At 46.2% G+C, this 24,649-nt stretch overlaps 2 protein-coding genes across 2 annotated transcripts in view; both read left to right on the top strand.

Moving 5' to 3' along the window:
* The window catches only part of LOC140065436 (uncharacterized), a 138,878-nt gene that overhangs the window by 40,171 nt on the left and 74,058 nt on the right, over positions 1-24,649 (top strand). The gene's annotated exons all lie outside the window — the stretch shown is intronic.
* On the top strand, positions 1,606-10,095 carry LOC140066028 (uncharacterized). Its single transcript, XM_072113591.1, has 4 exons — positions 1,606-1,796; positions 4,456-4,555; positions 6,989-7,091; positions 7,439-10,095. The coding sequence occupies exons 1-4, from the start codon at positions 1,606-1,608 to the stop codon at positions 8,398-8,400; spliced, it is 1,356 nt and encodes a 451-aa protein (XP_071969692.1). The 3' UTR covers positions 8,401-10,095.

The raw sequence follows: 24,649 nt of genomic DNA, 5'->3' as shown, positions 1-24,649 counted from the left end.
ACAATACATGCGCGTGTCTTCTGTGTAATCACAGGTAACTATATCAGGATCTCATCAAGATGCACCACCACGAAGAGGAATTTCACACAATTTTGTTGCCGAATTCTTGGAAGACAGCGGGAGGGTGATGAGTATGCGGGAGCGATCTCAGTGACCGTCTCTGGTGATGAAAGGCGTCTTCCACTTATCACCTCTTCTCACATGTAGGAGATTACAGGAAGGTCCATCCTGGTGGTAACACAAGTCTCAGCACTGGTCAGAACTTCTCCTCACATGAGAAGCAGGGATGGCCCCGCCCCGAGCAACACGTCCTGGAGCCTGACTCCTCCCACACATGTGACTAATCACATGGTCATGACATCATCACAGGTCCTATAGCTTCTCCAGCAGCCCAGAGCCTGACTCCTCCCACACATGGGGCTGGTCACATGACTATGACATCATCACAGGTCCTGTCACATATATTTGGAGCGCTGCAGGTGGAGGTAGGTGTGTAGTCACTCCCGTCTCTCTAGATTGGGGTTTGCTCCTGGTCGGGGGTCACATAAGGAGGTTGGTGGTTCCTGGTTTCCTCCTCGCTCCTCATTTAAAATAAGTGGAAATAAAATATATGTAAAGGCTTACTGGTCGGGCATTAGAAACTAAACCTTCTGCCTTTAGCTTCCAGTTTTGATGGGTACAGCTCGATCACCTCTGTACATCGTCTAAGGGATAATTAACTATATTCAGAAATCTATTCCTTAGTCTACTGGTGATTTATGGTACTGCGGCCCCTATTTCCATCTGCCTGTGAAGGAAGGGTTAAAGTTTCTATATGATAATGATATCTTATTTGTATACCTTCTGCAAGGAGGTCAGCCAATGGGTGGTAATCCCAGCATGTCTTGTAATGAGTTCCTGCTATTGTTGTGAGCTACAACCCAATCATCAGCTACTTTGTGGCCCAAGCTCTGAAGGACCTTTCTGCCTGAACCTGTTACCTGTTGCAGTATTGGAGTCTATGAATAAATAGACTCTTGGTTTTATGTTCATAACCTCTGCATTCCTGTGTGATCCCTGGCTGCCACTAACACCATGGGCCTCCACTTCACTATCTTTCTGGGGATCCCTTCCCCACATATACATCAGGAGTGCCCCTGGGAACATTCCATCATATTGCAGTCGTCTTCTCTTCTTGCATCCCCTCGGTGGCCCTGCCAGGTGTAGAAGAGGCACCTGGACCAAACTATCCGTGACACAACTAGCGCTAGGCTGTACATCAAGCCAGCCACTTAGGCACCACTGGTGGGAAAAACCCAGTCGCCAAGCTCCTACCCCAAGAGGAGAGGGCCAGTGCTGCAGTGATCCGACAAGGGAAGGGTTAAGTGCCCATCTTTGATTCACTGCACACTGCTGTAGGATATGACGACAGTGTGCACATCAGTCGCAGTGCTGACCTCGCTTACCTCCACTGGCTGTCCGACTGCCTGTCAGAAGCAAGGATTGTCCATCACCGCGACTGATCCTGAGTGAGTACCTCTGGGGAAGTTAGCTGTTTCTTAAGCTAGCTCTATATTGGAACAGTGCCAAATCCTATAAAGGCTGTGTACTTCCTTTGAAAATAGCATGGCCTCTGAGCTAAAGCAGCAGTTTTTTTTGGAAGCCTTAAGAATCCCTCAGAGACGTAGCCTTTCCTGTAAAGAAAGGGCAATCATCTACCTCAACCATAAAGAGGGTGAAAATCCAGACCGAGTCCGGCATAATTTAGAGATGGCCATTGAATTGTTCCTACTGAGCCTCAAGAGGAGTAGGAGCAAGTGAGTCTGCTCTAGCTGCTAACCAGTCTATCAAGCTACACAGCTGCCAATGTCAAAAAAAAGGTCCCTGGACACCTGGACACCTGGAACCTGAAGAAACTGAGACAACAATCCAGTTTGTCGTCAATTTGGATATGAAGAAGCTGACTGACGTCAGATAAACAACAAACCCTTAAGGTTGCGGGATGCCCTTCAGGGGAAGAACCACCACAGATTCTGCCTGGATGCCAAGGTTTGTGGGCGCTTGCCCCATGTCAACATCAATTTTAACCCAACTGGCTTTAATTGATTGTGGTTCATAGGTAACCTCTATCAGCAGCTTAACCTTGGAGAAATTCCAAAGAGGAGCACCATTGTTACAGCCTTCAAAGACCCATTTGAACATTATTGAAACTAATGGCAAGACTGTTCACAACCGAGACCACTTTAATCATCAGGAATACTGAGTTACCAAGACAGGGCATAGTAATAACCCAAGTGCCTGAAGACAGTAATTTTTCTTTGGTGTTGGGTACCATTGTACTCAGCTACTGTTACCAAGAAGTGTCCTACATAACTTCCTACTGTCCGTGACTACCAGAACGTAATACAAGAGACCATGCAAGTACTGGCAGCACAGATAAAGTTTACTGGCCCCAAGAGTGAAATATGTCAAGGTCCTTATCGAGGATCCCCAGCCTTTCTGTCTGCAACCTTGGACTGAGATGAAAATCCTGCTGAGTCTGCATTAGAGTCCAGGATCACAACTACAAGGTCCTGGCAGAGCCTCTTCCAGTGAATGAAGATCCACCCATCATGGCCGCCAGGTCACTGTATCCCGAAGACAAGTCCCTATTTGGCTGATAAATGTGGAAGATTCTTCAGTAGATCTGAGGAGATATCCAGCCATTGCTACTCTCTTTAATGTACACCCAGAAGATTTGTTGGAAACCTCATTGTCTGCCTCTTGTCGTTCACCTGGAATACTGAAGGAGAGTCCGCTGACCAGTCTTGGTGCCTGATGATCGGTAAAAGAGGGCCACTTCCATGGGCCTCTTCCAATTTAATAACATGCCCTTCAGGATGTGCAACACCCCGGACACCTTTAAACTGTTAATGGAGAGATGTTCTAGACATAAGTACTTTGAAAGTGTCCTATTATATCTTGACAACCTCTTTTATCCACTCTAAAAGCTACCAGTGCCATCTCCAAGATCTGGCTAAAATATTTTATATTCTAATCCAGCATGAATTAAAAGTGAAGCCGACCAACTGCACCTGCTGAACCCAAGCATCAAATATCTAGGGCATGTGATGAATGCTGCTGGAATACAGCCAGATTATTAGAAGATTGCAGCTGTCTACAACTGGTCTACCCTGACTACGATCTGGGATGTCAAAAGCTTCATTGGCTTTGCCAGCTATTACAAGTGGTTTATCCAAAAGTTTGGCTTGCTAGCTACAGCTCTGCAAAAACTTAGAAGAGACTCCCTAGGGACAACCAGCATTCCCAAGTACCCATAGACTGGATGGAAGAACGAGAAGCTTTGTACTGAAGCAAACGTTGACATAGCCCCCGATGTTTGGATATCTGGATTACCACCTATCCTTCATGCTTTACACCCATCCCAGTTAAAGGGGCCTTATAGCTTTGGTCGACCAAAACTACAGCTCATTCCAGCTGTAGTTCCTGGCAGTACCCTGGGCAGTGACCAAAACATTTAAAGATTATCTGGCTGCTCCCTTACAGTCTTCATGGACAGTAACCTGCTTACTGCTCAACTGCTGGGCAGTGGAAAGACATTAAGATGCCCGACTCTCCATGTGTTTACTCTATGCCTTCCAAAGTGGCCACTGCTCCTCAACCAGTCTCTAAGCCGAAATTCACTGAGAGCACTGAGCCGCGAGCTGTCCCAACCGTGGTGCCAGAAGAAGTCATTGACCCTTCAACAGGTTATGAGGAGGACCCTCGACCCTATTACCTGTACTAGATTGTGATTCGCAGATAATGTTGGACAACAACCAGTCAGGACACTTCAGGACTCACAAGACTGAGGCTACCATTATATGGCAGTTCTATAACTGAACATAAAAAATACATTGAAACCTGGTGCCAAGAGTTCCCCATTGTGAGCTATCGTCCCCTGGAAATTGTGGCTATCGACCAAGCTGGTTAAGTTTAGGTGGTATAGTGGTCTACAATGTTCATTGCAGATGTCTCTGCAATGACCATTGTAGACCACTACACCAAAGTCAGGGTAGTTGTTCATGTCAAGGACCTCACAGCCAGAACCACCACTGCGGCCCTGTGGAAAAGCTTTACTCTACCCTACAAGTGTCAGAACAAGATACTAATAGACCAAGGGTCTGCATTCCCAGCTGTTCCATGAATTGTGTGCCAACTGAGGACTATTGCTACTGAGGACTACTGCTTACCACCCGCAGGGAAAAAGGTTCAACTGGGAAACATCAAAATGTTCAAAACCTTACCACCTCTGAAAAGGGCTGACTGGCCTAAACTTCTACCTGAGCTAGTGTACCTATACAACAACAACACTCAATGCTCCACCCCTTACTACATACTATGTTGTATGTCACTATGTTAGGGAGGTACGTCAACCTGGAAGTCAATATGGCTCCGGATGTTGAAGCACTTGACTCCCAATCTCTGCTTCCCCAGATGTATTGGGTCCAAGAACACCAGTCTGAAATCAGAGGTTGTGGACCCAATGTTCGAAAGCCTAGCAAAAAGCCTGTGTGGACCCCCTGTTCCCGGGAGAGTGATTGTGGCTACGGAGTAATACCTAGTTAGGGACAGTCTCTATGAGATCCCTAACGGCCTTTCGTGTTCACAGGAACTACCGTAATTAGAGATGTGTCTATGTACACCACTTCCCGTGTCTCCTGTAATCCTGTGTTTTTTCTTCCTGGTTGGGCCAAGCTCTCTCTTCTCAAAATTATTTTTAAAAAAAACAGAAACATTGCTAGACTTTTTCGTAGTTCTTCAGTCAATGGAATCCTTAAACTTTCTCTAGTTGTGATAAAAGTACAACTCGCTACTGAAATCAGAGAACTGCTTCTACTAACTACAAAAAGAACTTTGCTGCTCTCTGCTGAGGCTTATTCATCGCCCTTGTTTCTTACAACCTGTGATTCTAGGTGGCGCCCCTTTTCCCAACAAAGGCTGTACCAAGAAAATAGACTTTATCACCACAGACCTCTCTGAGAGACTTTTAGACAAAATTTTGCTGCTTTTTGTGGTGCAGCTGCGCTGTTTCCAAGCATCGCAAATTAGGGGACTGAACGCGGTATTTAACTTTTAAATTGTGTCGCAAGCCCTATGTTTAAAATACACCACAAAAAAGATGGTGAACTCAGTTGGACCTGAGCGGGGAAGCGACACATTCATGATTTCAGGCGTACGATCTTAGTGAATAGCCACACGCAGCATTATAGAAGGACAATGGACTTTCAGTGAACTCCGGTGACCCTGTGGGGCACAGGGTCCGAACACCACATTTTAGTCAGGTTTCCCGACTTTTTACCGCTTTGCCCTGAGTTGCCCTGGGTTTTTGGCGCACGCAATCGGCTTGTGGCGCATCGGCATCGGCTTGCATCGGGGGGCATGGACTTCAGACAACCTGACTGATTTGGACAAACCGCGGAATTTAAAAACCAAATTGTGTCACAAGATCAACACTCGCAAGAAGAAGGTGAACTCCGGCGGACCTCAGCGGGGAAGCGACACATGCAGGAAATTGGACGCACGATCTTAGTGAATCACGGCAGACCTGAATCCTCGTTGGACATTCCGGATCGGTGCCGTCAACGGGACTGGTAAGTAAATGTGCCCCAATTTTCATACTCACGTCACTTTGCGGCATGTGACCCTGTGCTCCCAAATGGTGGCCATAAACATCTCCGAGGCCTATGACTTGGCTTCTGAAGCTTCTATTCTAATCCAAACTAAAACCCAACACCTAACAATGTGTCTTCTACATTGATTTTAGACATCATATTTTGTTTTTATATTATCATTTATATACTTCCCTTTGGCTTATCTTCTTTTTATTCAGTTTCAGACAATGGAGAGAGACACGAGGGTGGAGAGAATAATAAACCTCACACTAGAGATTCTCTTCTATATTACTGGAGAGGTGAGAGATTGTGATGAGGTCACATGACATCATTATCTATGGGAATAACAGATGATAGGACTGGAGAGGTGAGAGATTCTGGAAATGTATGGAGGGAGATTTATCAATGTGTCTCTCCATAACCAGGATTACATAGTGCTGAAGAAGACCTCTAGTGGGCGCTGTCAGGCCCCTGTGTATGAAGGACGGGAGAGAACCCTGAGCCCAATCCCGGCTCCTCCACCTCACCCCCTGATACATGATGACATCAATGAGCAGAAGATTCTAGAAGTCACCCACAAGATGATTGAGCTGCTGACTGGAGAGGTGACACTGCCGGGAATGCTGGGACATTATACAGTAACGCTATTAAGGGATCTGGGTGATGACGGGATCATTGTGTGTGTCAGGTTCCTATAAGGTGTCAGGATGTGGCTGTCTATTTCTCCATGGAGGAGTGGGAGTATTTAGAAGGACACAAAGATGTGTACAAGGACGTCATGATGGAGGACCACCAGCCCCTCACATCAGCAGGTAATAGACAGGACTAAATCCACACGTCCTTTCATTATCTGTATGGAAAGAAGGAATTCAGTCTCTGGATGTTTCCTACAGGTAGATCCAGTAAGAGAACATCACCGGAGAGATGTCCCAGTCCTCTTCTTCTACCACAGGATTGTTCAGAGGAGAAATATGTCCCACAGGATCATCAGGTAGATGGAGAGAAGACTTCATGACGTATTCTCTGATCTAAGGTTTATTCTAATCATAGAAAACTTCCTAAAATGTTGTTGTTATAAAATCGGATGTCCCTATATTCTCTATTAGACTGATTCCAGTTTGCTTTTTCTGGAACTATTAAAAATTTTAATTCCAAAGTAAAATTTCTTTTTAATAAGAAAGCTTCGGAATGTTCTTTTCAGTAAGGAAACCACATGGTGGAAACCTGAAGCTATGTGTACAAGATAACTATTCCAGTCAGGACATCATGATAATAATTGATCTTTTCTTATCATCGAAAACCTCCTCTGTGACTTCTTCATCGTCTGGTGACTTCTTACAATATTTGTTTCTCAGTTCTTGTATCAGGGTGAAGATGTGAAGAATATTCCTGCTCCAGAGACATATGTGAGGGGCGATGAGCGATGTAAGGAGGAGATTCCTACAGGTAACTGCCCAGGTGAGTAGTAACCACTAGATAAAGCAGAGACGAGTGATAACACAATACAGAACATGGAGACATAGACTAAGAAAAGCTGGAAGGTGGGAGCTATGAGGGTCAGGAATACTGCTCACCAGGACCTCGGAGGAAGAGACTGAGATGTTACATCAGTGACCGTGGGTGTAAAACCCTTAAGTGCCGATATCAAATGCAATGGCAAGACTTAAGTTACCGCGTTGCATGGGTGCCGTCATTTTGGATCTGGCCAGCGCCCCAACCGACGTCATTGCAGCCAGGACCGTATAAAACTTCTTTCTCCAACCAATGGTAAGGTTATAGTTTGTAATCCTTTTTTCTCTCCGCAGATGACAACACCAGGAGCTCAGAGGAACATCTGATATCATTACATGTTACAGCAGGTGACGGTTGTATCACACCAGATACATCTGAAGATCATGACAATATCCCAGATGCATCCTCAGACCTTCACACACAAGATCTGTCATCTTATCCTATTAAATGGGATCTTCAGCAAAGTCACAGAGAGGAGAATCCATATTCATGTGTAGAATGTGGAAAATGTTTTCGTAAAAATTCTTATCTTGTCAGACATCTTAAAATTCACACAGGAGAGAAGCCATTTTCTTGTGTAGAATGTGGCAAATGTTTTTGTAAACATTCTTATCTTGTCAGACATCTTAAAATTCACACGGCGGACAAGAGATATTCATGTTCTGAATGTGAGAAATGTTTCTACACCAAATCAGATCTTATTGTACATCTGCGAAGTCACACAGGGGAGAAGCCATTTCGATGCTCAGAATGTGGTAGAAATTTTAACAAGAAACAATGTCTTCTAATACACCAGAGAAGTCACACCGGGGAGAAGCCATTTAAATGTTCAGAATGTGGAAAATGTTATAGCGTTAAATCGGTGCTTAATAGACATCAAAAAATTCACACAGGGGTGAAACCATTTCTATGTTCCGAATGTGGGAAATGTTTCAACCAGAAATCAGATCTTGTTGTACATCTGCGAAGACACACAGGGGAGAAGCCATTTATGTGTTCGGAATGTGGAAGAAGTTATAGCGATGCATCAGAATTTATTAGACACCAGAGAAGTCACACTGGAGAGAAACCATTTCCATGTTCGGAATGTGGGAAACGTTACCACCGTAAATCAGATCTTGTAGTACATCAACAAATTCATACAGGGGAGAAGTCAATTTTGGATGGAAAATGTCATAATGATAAATCGGAGTTTGTTACAGACCAAGGAGGTCACATACGTGAGAAACCATTCTCAAGCTCGGAATGTGGATAGCATTGTAACAAGAAACCATCTCTTCTAATATACCAGTAATAACACAGGAGAGAAGCTATTTTAGCGTTCAGAATGTGGTAAACCTTTTCATCGGAAAGCGGAGTAACATCTTGAGTAACATCTCATTTGCAACACCCCTACCGATGCAAGGTAGAGGGGTGTTGCTAATACGTCCCAATATGTAGCTTGCAACCTGTGTGGAGTCTGATCAACCCCACAGCAGGCCACTACACGGCACGGGGGAACACTGCAGCGGTAGATCCTGCCTGGTAAGGCAGGAGTTAATTGTTTAATGTGATGTCATTCCATCGGCCAATCACATCTGTTTCAACATTGTATTGTAAGCTGGGATGCAATTGGAGGAGTAATCACCACCTGACCAGTGGGAGTAATAAAACCCCTGGTCAGGAAAGTTCTAGAGACTCAGACCAGTCTGACTCAGTCAGACCAGAGCTGGAGAGCTCAGCTCCCTGTCTGAGCAGCTCTGAGGAGTTAGTGAGAGTAAAGGGGTATCATCCTACTTTCAAGGGTGATATCTGAAGCATCCTACTAGGACACAGCTACCTCCCAGCCTGCCCTTGCATCCAGGCTGGTGATCAATCCCTGTGGTTCCCTCTCCAACTGCACCCCCAGCATTCTACCATTGTCAAGATTCGTTTGGCACGTTATCCACTGTTCCTGTCAGTTCCAATAAAGAACTGTAAGTTACTTTTGTGCAATGTCTGCCTCCGTCTGGTCCCTGCTACCACGGCTGTCACCATCACGGTCACCCTATCCACCACACAGGGACTCATACTCCGGACCCTAAAAGGGTTGCCCCAGGGAGAACTTCTATAGCAGCCTCTCCCTCATCATTTCTTGCCAACAGCCCTCCGGTCCCCATACCAAGCACCGTGACACTAGCGTGCCTTGGCCGCAACCGCCAGCCACTCAGGTATTCCGGGCCCCGGCTGCCTCCAGGCCCCAAGAAAAGCCTAGGCCCCGGTGGGGGATGTGGGGGATGTTCATAACAAGCCGGCTCTTGTGGTACATCTGCAAAGTCACAAAGGGTAAAATTTTATAGTTCTAAATCAGAACTTAAAAGGCATCAAAGATATCACACAGGCTAGAACCTGTTTCCATGTTGAGAATTTGGAAAATGTTTTTACGGCAAGATGGCTCTTGTTGTACAGCTGCCAAGTCACACGGGGAAGAAACCAAAAAATGTGGGAAATGTTTTAATACAAAATCAGATGTTATAGGACGTTAAAGAATTCACACAGGGGGGAATCCATTTTCATTTAGGTATTGTTTTAATGAAAAATCAGCTCTTGTAATACACCAGAGAAGTCACACAGGAGAGAAACCATTTTCTTGTTAACGATCAGATGTTCTCACACAGTGGTAAAGCCAAATTCATGTCATGAATCTGTAAAATGATGCTGCCTGTGACTTCAACATTGCCCAAATTAAAAAAACTCACTAAGGACAAGAGTGATATAATACAACAAAAATGATGGTGATGCCACATGCTTCTCCTTCTCAGGAAAGCTCCCCTAGGCGCAAGGAGGCAGCACAGGTCTCGGGCTCGAGTGAGGTATTGGGGCACATTTACTAAGGGTCCGCGGACCACATTTTCGACGGGTTTCCCGACTTTTTCCATTTTGCGTCGCATTTAACTGGGGTTTTTGGCGCACGCAATCGGATTTAGCCGCAATCACAACAACTTTCATGCGACACAAATCAAGGGGCGTGGCCTCAATCGGACTAAGCGCGGGATTTAAAATTCAAATTGTGTTGCAAGACATGCACTCACATACATCGGGAAGAAGATGGTGAACTCCAGTGGACCTCAGCGGGGAAGTGACACATGCAGGATATCGGGCGCACGATCTTGGTGAATCGTGCCGGACTTCCTTCTCGTCGGACAACGCACCTCGGGGATAGCAACAGGACCGGGTAAGTAAATGTGCCCCATTGTCTCAACAGCCTCTGTCTTCTCAGAGCCCCCTGGCTGACTTGTTTAGCAAAGAAAGACAATCTGGATCTCAAATGGATGATATCATGGCGGACAAGTCACTGAGTCAGGCCTCTGGCCTGTTGGGCCCTAGCATGGATCCAAGACCCCCATTTCCTCAATATTCTCCAGACAAGGTACTGCTTAACTGTTTTTCTCTATTAGGAATTGGAATCTCCAACAGGAATTGGAGAAAGCAGCCCTACATATAATTGGGGAGCTTAAACAGGACTTTTCCAACTTGGGGGATAGAATCAGGGCTATTGAAACTAAGCTGGACCAAATGGTCTCTGCAGTGAACCAACAGTAGGCCAAAATGGAGGACGTTTCCTCTCGGAAGTAATCCAGTCCAAATTGGAAGATATCGAGAATCGTTTTTGTAGGGAAAACTTCAGAATTAGAGGTCTACCTGAGACTAATCTTCTGATAATGACTGCACCCCAACCTTATGGTGAAACCTCACTATTTTTCAACTGTGGCGAAGGTAGTGCAGGTGGCTCAGGACATTCCACATCTCAAATTGGGAGATATAGTGCTGCAAATGTTCACAGATCTCCAACTACCATTCAGAAGAGATAATTAAGAGGAGTTAATTAAAGCTCTGTGCTCTGAGCGTATGTGTTCTATCAGTTATACATAAAGATTTAGTTGAATTAAATCAACTATGTATATGAACTAAATCCTGATCCTGATCCTAAATGACCTGATTTTTTTTTCTATAGTTCCTGGCATAAATCCGGAGGTTTCAGATGGAAGATGAATGCTTCTCTCCTTTCTGATGCAGAGATTGAATCTGGATTGCGTACCTTCTTTAGGGATGGAGCATCAGACGACCCTACTAATTCCATTCAACCCGGTTATACACAAGTCAACGTTGTGGGGGCGCTTTATTGAGATTAGCTCAAGACTGAACAAGGCTAGGAAGGCACAGCTAGCTCAAAAGGAAAGCTTTACTTAAGGCAGCCCTAGAACGTCATAAACAGACCCGCCTCCCTTGATCTGAGAAAAGAGATGGATGACCTGCGGTTGGATCTGAACTTGTGTCAGACTAGTCAGTGGTCCTTTCGGTCCTTGTGTAGGAGAAGTCAGTGGTCCTTTTGGCTCATAAACTTGCCCCTCGGGAGCATCCAGGGGCTCTCCCCAAGCTTAGATTATCTAATGGCTACCTGTCTCGATCATCTCACACAGTTTTGAGGGTCTTTTTCCCCCCAGTTCATCCTAGTACATTGGAAGAACCTTCCCCCCTGGAGGAAATTATGTTAGTATAATAATATACTTAATAGAGTTAAAACCTCCTCAGCTCCTAGGCCAGATGGGCGAATTACTGCCCTATATTGCTTATTAATACCGGTTTTAAACTCCTCACTAAGATGTTAGCTATGAGGCTGAATAGTTTTATTGCTAAGTATATCCATGGGGACCAGGTCATGTTTTTGCCAGGACACCAGGATTCAGATATCACTAGAAGAGCTTTTGATCTCCTCTTAATAATGTGCTCCAACTGGGATGGAAGGGTCAATGGATGGGCTTATGGCAGACCCCAGGTACATATGTGAGATATGATTAGCATTATTGAATCTGAAACCACTGGATATCTTGAACTGATTCACTATATGTACCTTTATCTGTTCCATTAGAGTGATAGAATTATTGGCAATGATAGGCCTTATGTTTTTTTTTTGTTTTTTTTTAACTGCTTTATTGAATAGAATCATGAAATAAATGTACAGCTGCATTATACACAATTATTGGTACACAAAAAGAAAAGGATTGTGACAGTAATTGAAACACTTTCTTCCAGTAGTTGCTCAATCATTCTACCACCCGCCTACCCTACAGCATGTGTGTCTCCATAGCTGTGGTTTATTGTGTTACAGTAGTATCATATGTATACGCCATGTCATAATACAATGCAACCATATGAACATTGCAAAGCAATAGAGATGAGCGAACATGCTCGTCCGAGCTTGATGCTCGGTCGAGCATTAGGGTACTCGAAACTGCTCGTTACTCGGACGAATACTTCGCCCGCTCGAGAAAATGGCAGCTCCCGCCGTTTTGCTTTTTGGCGGCCAGAAACAGAGCCAATCACAAGCCAGGAGACTCTGCACTCCACCCAGCATGACGTGGTACCCTTACACGTCGATAGCAGTGGTTGGCTGGCCAGATCAGGTGACCCTGGGATAGACTAGCCGCTGCCCGCGCTGCTCGGATCATTCTGTGTCTGGATGCCGCTAGGGAGAGAGCTGCTGCTGGTCAGGGAAAGCGTTAGGGTGTTCTATTAGCTTACTGTTAGGCAGGAGTGATTCTCAAAGAACCCAACAGCCCTTCTTAGGGCTACAATAACGTTCTACTTTTTTTATTTTAATTTGCATCTTTTACCATTTTGTGAGGAATTAGCAGGGGGACTTGCTACCGTTGTGTTTAGCTCTTAGTGGCACACATATCCATAGCAAAGACCGAAGTGGCAAAATTCAGTAGGGGTTGGATTTCTATTAGGCAATAACTCAGTGTCATCTCATCTGGCATAGTAGTGTGCTTCCTTTGATACTTGGCTAGAAAATAGCCATAGGAGAATACAAACAGCTTCTTGAAGCCTACAGTAGCGTTCTATATATTTGATTTCTGGTTGATCTGCTGGTGGCTGTAGTTTCTGCAGTGCATGTACTTGCCAATTCTGAGCAATTTGTAGTGAGACTTGCGACCGCTGTGTTCTGCGCTTAGTGGCGCACATATCCATAGCAAAGGCCGAAGTGGGAAAATTCAGTAGGGGTTGGATTTCTATTAGGCAATAACTCGGTGTCATCTCATCTGGCATAGTAGTGTGCTTCCTTTGATACTTGGCTAGAAAATAGCCATAGGAGAATACAAACAGCTTCTTGAAGCCTACAGTAGCGTTCTATATATTTGATTTCTGGTTGATCTGCTGGTGGCTGTAGTTTCTGCAGTGCATGTACTTGCCAATTCTGAGCAATTTGTAGTGAGACTTGCGACCGCTGTGTTCTGCGCTTAGTGGCGCACATATCCATAGCAAAGGCCGAAGTGGCAAAATTCAGTAGGGGTTGGATTTCTATTAGGCAATAACTCAGTGTCATCTCATCTGGCATAGTAGTGTGCTTCCTTTGATACTTGGCTAGAAAATAGCCATAGGAGAATACAAACAGCTTCTTGAAGCCTACAGTAGCGTTCTATATATTTGATTTCTGGTTGATCTGCTGGTGGCTGTAGTTTCTGCAGTGCATGTACTTGCCAATTCTGAGCAATTTGTAGTGAGACTTGCGACCGCTGTGTTCTGCGCTTAGTGGCGCACATATCCATAGCAAAGGCCGAAGTGGCAAAATTCAGTAGGGGTTGGATTTCTATTAGGCAATAACTCGGTGTCATCTCATCTGGCATAGTAGTGTGCTTCCTTTGATACTTGGCTAGAAAATAGCCATAGGAGAATACAAACAGCTTCTTGAAGCCTACAGTAGCGTTCTATATATTTGATTTCTGGTTGATCTGCTGGTGGCTGTAGTTTCTGCAGTGCATGTACTTGCCAATTCTGAGCAATTTGTAGTGAGACTTGCGACCGCTGTGTTCTGCGCTTAGTGGCGCACATATCCATAGCAAAGGCCGAAGTGGCAAAATTCAGTAGGGGTTGGATTTCTATTAGGCAATAACTCAGTGTCATCTCATCTGGCATAGTAGTGTGCTTCCTTTGATACTTGGCTAGAAAATAGCCATAGGAGAATACAAACAGCTTCTTGAAGCCTACAGTAGCGTTCTATATATTTGATTTCTGGTTGATCTGCTGGTGGCTGTAGTTTCTGCAGTGCATGTACTTGCCAATTCTGAGCAATTTGTAGTGAGACTTGCGACCGCTGTGTTCTGCGCTTAGTGGCGCACATATCCATAGCAAAGGCCGAAGTGGCAAAATTCAGTAGGGGTTGGATTTCTATTAGGCAATAACTCAGTGTCATCTCATCTGGCATAGTAGTGTGCTTCCTTTGATACTTGGCTAGAAAATAGCCATAGGAGAATACAAACAGCTTCTTGAAGCCTACAGTAGCGTTCTATATATTTGATTTCTGGTTGATCTGCTGGTGGCTGTAGTTTCTGCAGTGCATGTACTTGCCAATTCTGAGCAATTTGTAGTGAGACTTGCGACCGCTGTGTTCTGCGCTTAGTGGCGCACATATCCATAGCAAAGGCCGAAGTGGCAAAATTCAGTAGGGGTTGGATTTCTATTAGGCAATAACTCAGTGTCATCTCATCTGGCATAGTAGTGTGCTTCCTTTGATACTTGGCTAGAAAATAGCCATAGGAGAATACAAACAGCTTCTTGAAGCCTACAGTAGCGTTCTATATATTTGATTTCTGGTTGATCTGCTGGTGGCTGTAGTTTCTGCAGTGCATGTACTTGCCAATTCTGAGCAATTTGTAGTGAGACTTGCGACCGCTGTGTTCTGCGCTTAGTGGCACACATATCCATAGCAAAGGCCGAAGTGGGAAAATTCAGTAGGGGTTGGATTTCTATTAGGCAATAACTCGGTGTCATCTCATCTGGCATAGTAGTGTGCTTCCTTTGATACTTGGCTAGAAAATAGCCATAGGAGAATACAAACAGCTTCTTGAAGCCTACAGTAGCGTTCTATATATTTGATTTCTGGTTGATCTGCTGGTGGCTGTAGTTTCTGCAGTGCATGTACTTGCCAATTCTGAGCAATTTGTAGTGAGACTTGCGACCGCTGTGTTCTGCGCTTAGTGGCGCACATATCCATAGCAAAGGCCGAAGTGGCAAAATTCAGTAGGGGTTGGATTTCTATTAGGCAATAACTCAGTGTCATCTCATCTGGCATAGTAGTGTGCTTCCTTTGATACTTGGCTAGAAAATAGCCATAGCAATAGGATAGGATTGTTTGGTTTTAAAAACACAAAAAAAAAAAAAAAACACAAAAAAACACAAAAAAAAAACAAAAAGAAGTAAAAAAAAAAAAAAAGTTATAACTCTCATTTTAAAAATGTTTAACCCGAGGGCTAGGGGTAGAGGACGAGGGCGGGGACGTGGGCGTCCAACTACTGCAGGGGTCAGAGGCCGTGGTCCTGGGCGGGGTGAGACACCACCTGCTGATGAGGGAGCAGGGGAACGCCGCAGAGCTACACTCCCTAGGTTCATGTCTGAAGTTACTGGGACTCGTGGTAGAGCACTGTTGAGGCCAGAACAGTGCGAACAGGTGATGTCGTGGATTGCTGACAATGCTTCGAGCAATTTGTCCACCACCAGTCAGTCTTCCACGCAGTCCACCCATGTCACCGAAATCCCCACTCCTCCAGCTCCTGCACCTCAGCCTCCTCCCCCCCAGTCTGCCCCCTCCCAGGAAAATTTGCCATTTGAACCGGCATACTCTGAGGAACTGTTTTCTGGACCCTTCCCACAGTCACAAACCACTTGTCCGGTTGCTGCTGAGCAATTTTCCGATGCCCAGGTTTTCCACCAGTCACAGTCTGTGGGTGATGATGACCTTCTTGACGTAGTGGAAGTGTGTAAAGAGGTGTCCGACGATGAGGAGACACGGTTGTCAGACAGTGGGGAAGTTGTTGTCAGGGCAGGAAGTCCGAGGGGGGAGCAGACTGAGGGATCGGAGGATGATGAGGTGACAGACCCAAGCTGGGTTGAGAGGCCGGGTGAACACAGTGCTTCTGAGACGGAGGAGAGTCCTCGACCTGAACAGGTTGGAAGAGGCAGTGGTGGGGCCAGACGGAGAGGCAGGGCCAGAGCTGGTGCATCAGCGCCACTGTCAACTAGTGAAGCTCCCGTGGTGAGGGCTCTTGCGGCGAGGGCTAGATCTTCAGAAGTGTGGAGGTTCTTTAAGGAAACACCGGATGACCGACGGACTGTGGTGTGCAACATTTGCCAAACCAGGCTCAGCAGGGGTTCCACCACTACTAGCTTAACTACCACCAGTATGCGCAGGCATATGAATGCTAAGTACCCCACTCAGTGGCAACAAGCCCGTTCACCTCCGGCCGTGCACACCACTGCTCCTTCCCCTGTGTCAGCTGCTAGTCAGCCCCCTGCCCAGGACCCTGGCACAAAAACCCCATCGTCGCCTCCACGATCCTCCACAGCATCCACCAGCGTTCAGCTCTCCATACCCCAGACGCTGGAGCGGAAACGCAAATATAGTGCAACCCACCCGCACGCCCAAGCCCTTAATGTGCACATCTCCAGATTGCTTAGCCTGGAGATGCTGCCCTATAGGCTAGTAGAGACCGAGGCCTTTCGCAACCTCATGGCGGCGGCCGCCCCTCGGTATTCGGTCCCCAGCCGCCACTACTTTTCCCGATGTGCCGTCCCAGCCCTGCACCAGCACGTGTCAGACAACATCATCCGTGCCCTGACCAACGCCGTTTCTGACAAGGTCCACCTGACCACGGACACGTGGACGAGTGCTGCCGGGCAGGGCCACTATATATCGCTGACGGCACATTGGGTTAACTTGGTGGAGGCTGGGACCGAGTCTGACCCTGGGGCTGCTCATATACTGCCGACGCCGAGGATTGCGGGGCCTACCTCGGTCCAGGTGTTTCAGGCCTACTATGCCTCCTCCTCCTCCCACCCCTCCTCCGAACTACCATCCGTGGGCACGGCGCCATCAGTCGGTAGCTCTAGGCACAGCAGCAGTGCCGTCGCTAAGCGACAGCAGGCGGTGCTCAAACTGCTGAGCCTAGGCGACAAAAGGCACACCGCCCAAGAGCTATTACAGGGCATCACGGCGCAGACTGATCTGTGGCTGGCACCGCTGAACCTCAAGCCGGGAATGGTTGTGTGTGACAACGGCCGTAACCTGGTGGCGGCTCTGCAACTCGGCAGACTGACACATGTGCCATGCCTGGCCCATGTGTTAAATCTGATAGTGCAGCGTTTCCTCAAGACATACCCCAATCTGTCTGATTTGCTCACGAAGGTGCGCCGCATCTGTGCGCATTTCAGGAAGTCCAGCCCAGATGCTGCCACTCTCAGGGCAGCGCAGCGCCGCCTCCAACTGCCCGCTCACCGACTGTTGTGCGACGTGCCCACGAGGTGGAATTCAACACTGACCATGTTATCCAGAGTTTACCAGCAGCGCAGAGCGATTGTAGACTGCCAGATGTCAACTTCCACCAGAACTGGTAGTCAGGTCAGTCAGCTTCCTCAAGTCTACAATGAGGAGTGGACGTGGATGTCTGATATCTGTCAGGTGCTGAGTAACTTTGAGGAGTCAACACAGATGGTCAGTGGCGATGCCGCCATCATCAGCCTCACCATCCCGCTGCTTGGCCTGTTGAAAAACTCTCTGGTCAGCATGAAGTCGGAAGCTTTGCGCTCGTCACAAGAGACGGGGGAAGAATATTCCCTTGTTGATAGCCAAAGCACCCTGAGGTCTGTTTCTCAGCGCATATTGGAGGAGGTGGAGGTGGAGGAGGATGAGGAGGAAGAGGAGGAGAATGTTGGCGAGACACAAGAGGGGACCATTGTTGAGTCCTTCACTGTTCAGCGTGTATGGGCAGAAGAAGAGGAGTTGGAGGAGTTGGAGGAGGAGGAAATGGACAGTCAGGCCAGTGAGGGGAGTGAATTCTTACGCGTTGGTACTCTGGCGCATATGGCAGATTTCATGCTAGGCTGCCTATCCCGTGACCCTCGCGTTCAAAGAATTTATTCCAGCACCGATTACTGGGTGTTCACTCTCCTGGACCCACGGTACAAGCAAAATCTTTCCACTCTCATCCCTGCAGAGGAAAGGAGTGTGAGAATGCATGAATACCAGCAGGCCCTGGTGCACAAGCTGAAACAGTATTTCCCTTCTGACAGCGCTAGCGGCAGAGTGCGTAGTTCTGCGGGACAAGTAGCGAGGGAGAGTAGGCGAGCAGGCAGCTTGTCCAGCACTGGCAAGGGTACGCTTTACAAGGCTTTTGCCAGCTTTATGTCACCCCAGCAAGACACTGTCACCTGTCCCCAGTCTCGGCAGAGTAGGGCTGATCTTTACAGAAAGATGGTGAGGGAGTACGTAGCTGACCATACCATCGTCCTAAATGATCACACAGCTCCCTACAACTACTGGGTTTCAAAGCTGGACATGTGGCACGAACTGGCGCTGTACGCCTTGGAGGTTCTTGCCTGCCCTGCCGCTAGCGTCTTGTCCGAGCGGGTTTTCAGTGCAGCTGGTGGCATCATCACCGATAAGCGTACACGCCTGTCGACTGACAGCGCTGACAGGCTGACGCTTATTAAAATGAATAAAGGCTGGATTTCTCAGAATTTCCAATCTCCACCAGGTGAAGGAAGCTCAACCTGAATAATTGATCCACTCCTCCTCCTCCTCCTCATTTTCCTCCTTCTCCTCCTCTTTGTACAGTAAAGCAGAGGAAAATGGCTATTTTTTGACAGGGCCCACTGGCTCTTGCTATAGTACTTCATGCATTTAATTTTTCTGGAGGGCCACCTACCCGGTCCTCTGTTTGAAACAATTTTTGTGAGTGCCACATACAGGCACTCAATCTATTCCATTTTTCTGGAGGGCCACCTACCCGGTCCTCTGTTTTAAAAAATTTTTGGGACTGCCACATACAGGCACTCAATCTATTCCATTTTACTGGAGGGCCACCTACCTGCTCCTCTGGTTTGAAACATTTTTGGGACTGCCACATACAGGCACTCAATCTATTCCATTTTACTGGAGGGCCACCTACCTGCTCCTCTGGTTTGAACAATTTTTGGGACTGCCACATACAGGCACTCAATCTATTCCATTTTACTGGAGGGCCACCTACCTGCTCCTCTGGTTTGAAACATTTTTGGGACTGCCACATACAGGCACTCAATCTATTCCATTTTACTGCAGGGCCACCTACCTGCTCCTCTGGTTTGAACAATTTTTGGGACTGCCACATACAGGCACTCAATCTATTCCATTTTACTGGAGGGCCACCTACCTGCTCCTCTGGTTTGAAGAATTTTTGGGACTGCCACATACAGGCACTCAATCTATTCCATTTTACTGGAGGGCCACCTACCTGCTCCTCTGGTTTGAAACATTTTTGGGACTGCCACATACAGGCACTCAATCTATCCCATTTTACTGGAGGGCCACCTACCTGCTCCTCTGGTTTGAAACATTTTTGGGACTGCCACATACAGGCACTCAATCTATTCCATTTTACTGCAGGGCCACCTACCTGCTCCTCTGGTTTGAACAATTTTTGGGACTGCCACATACAGGCACTCAATCTATTCCATTTTACTGGAGGGCCACCTACCTGCTCCTCTGGTTTGAAGAATTTTTGGGACTGCCACATACAGGCACTCAATCTATTCCATTTTACTGGAGGGCCACCTACCTGCTCCTCTGGTTTGAAACATTTTTGGGACTGCCACATACAGGCACTCAATCTATTCCATTTTACTGCAGGGCCACCTACCTGCTCCTCTGGTTTGAACAATTTTTGGGACTGCCACATACAGGCACTCAATCTATTCCATTTTACTGGAGGGCCACCTACCTGCTCCTCTGTTTTAAAAAATTTTTGGGACTGCCACATACAGGCACTCAATCTATTCCATTTTACTGGAGGGCCACCTACCTGCTCCTCTGGTTTGAAACATTTTTGGGACTGCCACATACAGGCACTCAATCTATCCCATTTTACTGGAGGGCCACCTACCTGCTCCTCTGGTTTGAAAAATGTTTGGGACTGCCACATACAGGCACTATCCAAATTAAATTGTCTCCATAGCAGCCTCCACACGTTGTCTCCATTGCTACCTCCAAAAGTCGTCCATATAGCTGCCTCCATACATCGTCCCTTTATCAAACGAGGTGTGTCAGGCAGAAATTTGGGTTGTTTTCATGGATTCCACATCAAAGTTGTTAACTTTGTCGCCACCCTGCTGTGTTATCCACAAAATATACTGGCAAACTTTTACCATTTAGGGATATTATTTCAGCGCTTCTTGCGCATCTGTTTACATTCCCCTCACCCGGCATATCCTAAACTTATAAGAACGCTACTACACTTGATCTTATACAAAAGGTTCTTAGAAGTGCTGTTTGGGGAGTAGCCTAGAGACAGGGGCTTGGATTGGCGAAAGCTCGTCTGGCAGCGGAACGCCAGCTCCATGCGCATCATGCGCTTCTTGCGCATCTGTTTACATTCCCCTCACCCGCCATATCCCAAACTTATAAGAACGCTACTACACTTAACTTGGTGCAGGCTGGGACCGAGTCTGACCCTGGGGCTGGTCATATACTGCCGACGCAGAGAATTGCGGGGCCTACCTCGGTCCAGGTCTCAAAGGCCTACTATACCTCCTCCCACCCCTCCTCCACCTCCTCCTCCTCCGAATTACCATCCGTGGGCATGGCGCCATCAGTCGGTAGCTCTAGGCACAGCAGCAGTGCCGTCGCTAAGCGACAGCAGGCGGTGCTGAAACTGCTGAGCCTAGGCGATAAAAGGCACACCGCCCAAGAGCTATTACAGGGCATTCCACATCAAAGTTGTTAACTTTGTCGCCACCCTGCTGTGTAATCCACAAAATATACTTGCAAACTTTTACCATTTAGGGATATTATTTCAGCGCTTCTTGCGCATCTGTTTACATTCCCCTCACCCGCCATATCCTAAACTTATAAGAACGCTACTACACTTGATCTTATACAAAAGGTTCTTAGAAGTGCTGTTTGGGGAGTAGCCTATAGACAGGGGCTTGGATTGGCGAAAGCTCGCCTGGCAGCAGAGCGCCAGCTCCATGCCAAGATCCAACTAACATAGTTTTAACTGCAGCACCTTTAATCTACTACTAGTTCACTGCCTCCATACATGGTCCCCTTATCAAACGAGCTGTGTCAGGCAGAATTTTGGGTTGTTTTCATGGCTTCCATGTTAACTTTGTCGCCACCCTGCTGTGTAATCCACAAAATATACTGGCAAACTTTTATCATGTACCGATATTATTTGAGCGCTTCTTGCTCACCTCCTTTGGTTCCTCTCTGCCACCCATTGGTTTGAAGCCTGAGTCCATTTAGGGTATGTCGCCATGCCACTCTCTAGCCTTCCGCTGCTGCCGCTGCCTCTGCATGCCGTCCCCTATAGTGTCAGGGTCAATTATTGGATGTTTTAGATGCTATCTAGCTTCATTCTGTCACTCTGTCATGGCCATGCTGTTGCCCATAATTTTGGCATAATGGTGCGATTAGGCAGCCTCAGAGGCATCCATGCATGCTGCCCCTGCTGTTTCCTGTCCATTTCCGTGGTGTTTCCATCCTTTTCTGAGGTTCCCAGGTGTTTGGCCAAGCTTCCCTGTGCAGAGCCTTGGTCCCCTTGAAAAATGCTCGAGTCTCCCATTGACTTCAATGGGGTTCGTTATTCGAGACGAGCACTCGAGCATCGGGAAAAGTTCGTCTCGAATAACGAGTACCCGAGCATTTTAGTGTTCGCTCATCTCTACAAAGCAAACAAAACATTACTTGCGGGTGATTCTGATAACTCTGGATCTGTAGGTGCCGTTAAAGTATCCTTATCTTATGGCCGTTTAGTTAATAAGGTTTGAGCCCCTTGAGTGAGTTCTAGCCTGAGTGCCCCTGATCTATTCCCCAGGGTCCGGGGTGTAGTGGGCCCACACCTTTCGCTTCACGCCCAAGTAACTTATCAGCGATGGGATAGACATTGTCAACCTGCAGATTGTGCTTCTGCAAGTATTGCCCTGAGTCAATGAGAAGAATAGTGTGTCTCACCCGAGTCACACCAAGTACCCCAGATTTGGCTGAATTTATCTGGACAATTCCTGTGTTTGTATAAAACTGCCTCATAGGGAAGCATTTGATTGATTTATGCTTTCCACATTCGTATTGTCGGGGTGTTGGGGTCATACCACCGGAGCGCTATACATTTTCTTGCTATGAATAATGTTTCCCGTAGGAAAATGCGGTGATAATGTGTCCAGTCTTCTTCTGAAAAGACCCCCAAGAGGCACACCTCAGGTACACATGGGACCGTCAGGGTAATAAGTCTAGTGAGAAAATCTGTAACATGTTTCCAAAATCTTGCTATTGGGGTACATTCCCATATCATATGTATGAAGTCAGCTTCCAAGGAGCCACATCTAGGACAGGCAGTGGAATGTACCCGGCCCATTTTCTGCATGCGGACCGGAGTGAGGTATGCGTGATGGAAAATATATAATTGTGTCATACGGTTATTTATGGACGGGGACACTTTGGTGTGAGAAGATAATAATTCTGAGTCAATCTCCTCCGAGGATGATTGCATGAGTTGTTTCCATCTGTGCAAAGTGCGCGGTGGGCAATGCTCCACCTTTTGCGTAATCAGATGGGTGTATACAGCCGACACAAAACCCCGTGGACCCTGAGTTCTATATATACCTATGAGTGGATATTTAGATATCTGTGGTGGACCGTGTGGAAATTGTGATTCTAGGGCGTGCCGGAGTTGAAGGTACCTGTAGAACCTTCTCTGGTCCAGTTCAAATTTTGTTTTCAAGTCTGAGAAAGAAGCCAGCACCCCATCAGTGTATGAGTCTGCTAAAGTTTGTATTCCTGCTTGTCTCCACCCCTCTGTGTCTTCCAGAGATGTTAAATGTGATAGCGCAGAGTTCCCCCATAAAACCATTTTGGCTATGGTGTCATTAAAGTGTGTAAGTTGCCTTGCCCTTTTCCAGACTTGTATGGCTAGCCTGTGGATGGGTAGTAGGGAAGTTTGTAATCTGGCAGTACCCTCCAATATAGACCAGAAGGAAGTGAGCCCTAAATAATGACTTAAGTGGTGTTCTGAATTAGGCAACGAGCCTGGGATTACCCAATGATATAGATATTGCAGTTGACCTGCTAAATAATAAAGATAAAAGTCAGGGAGCGCCATACCGGCCATCTCTTTAGGCCTTTGCAGTGTTTGTAAACTGAGTTTTGATCTGGAGTTCCCCCATATGAATTTGGCGGTGTTGGAGTGTCGTTCAGAGAAAAACCTCTTTGGAACTGGGACTGCAGCGTGCTGTAGGATATACAAACATTTTGGTAATATGATCATTTTCACTAAGTTTATGCGGCCAGCTACTGAGAGGGGTAAGGACTTCCACGCATTGTACTTCATTCTAATGAATGCCAGTAAGGGGTCAGTAATATGCCGTAGGGTGTGTTGGTGAATTTTAGAAACTATTATTCCTAGATATTTAAACTGGTTAACTACTTTGAGTCCTGACTAGGCCTTATGTTTAGTTATTATGGATCCGCCCGCTGTACACCGATGTCTGCATTTTTTTATTTTTTGCTAATAAAAACCTTTAGAAGTGAAAAAAAAAACTTCAGCCTCGTGTTATATTATTCGGTTTGTCTATAATATACTATTTTTCCTACCTGCTTTTTACCTTGCTGTTTCTCTTTCTATAGCTCACATTGGGAAATATGTGAATATGAATTCCATCCTGGAAAACTCATTTGCATATTTCTTAGAATCCTCTTGTGGAGCATCAATGGCTATAAGTCTCCACACACCTGCAAGGCGGCCTTAATTGGCGAAGATTCCGTAAGGAAAGTTCATACTTCTGAATCCTATATATCACATTGTGATGGTGGGTTCCCTCTGCTCTGAGTATAGGTATAGTTTGATCCAGTAGTGGTCATGGGGGGGGGTTGGGGGGGAGGTTCTGTGAATGTGTTCAGAGGATCAATCTCACAGAACAAGCGTGAAGACACACTCCATTCTTAGCACCCCCATAAATAGAATTTGTAGAAGTGAGAATTTTTTTTTTCTCTTACTAAAGCATTATGGACGCAACAATTCCAAATATGTAGCGTTTTTTGTAGTGTTCACTTTTTATTTTATTTGTGATTTTTATATTTGATGGGGTCATTGGGGGATTTCATTTTTTTTCCCATGTTTTTTTTATGTGTACATTTCACAATTTTTTTTGCAGTTTCATTTTGTCACATTGTGGGACTTTCATAAGAGCTCATCTGTTATACTACAATACTCATGTATCATTTCAGATCATCTTAGTATCTTCAACCTGCACATTGGTTGGTGATAAAGAGACAAGTGAAGAAGAAATGTGACCCAGGCTTTGATGGTTCCGTCCAGGTTCTACTGACCACAAAAACTTCATTAACGTTAGATGGAAGACCTAAATGTATTAATTTAAGCCAACTTTTGTTGCTTTTATGCCAGATTAAAGATATGATGAGGGCTAATACACCTTATTGGGAAGCCAATAAACTCTAG

Source organism: Engystomops pustulosus, chromosome 6, assembly GCF_040894005.1.
Source record: "Engystomops pustulosus chromosome 6, aEngPut4.maternal, whole genome shotgun sequence".
In the NCBI taxonomy this organism is placed as follows: domain Eukaryota; kingdom Metazoa; phylum Chordata; class Amphibia; order Anura; family Leptodactylidae; genus Engystomops; species Engystomops pustulosus.
This window is presented reverse-complemented; position numbering and strand designations above follow the sequence as displayed.

Coding starts and splice junctions, on each gene's coding strand:
- LOC140066028 (XM_072113591.1), top strand. CDS start 1,606: ATGGCCTCTGAGCTAAAGCAGCAGTTTTTTTTGGAAGCCTTAAGAATC. Junction 1,797..4,455: donor CTCAAGAGGAGTAGGAGCAA/GTGAGTCTGCTC, acceptor CTGCTTCCCCAG/ATGTATTGGGTCCAAGAACA. Junction 7,092..7,438: donor TCCTACAGGTAACTGCCCAG/GTGAGTAGTAAC, acceptor TTCTCTCCGCAG/ATGACAACACCAGGAGCTCA.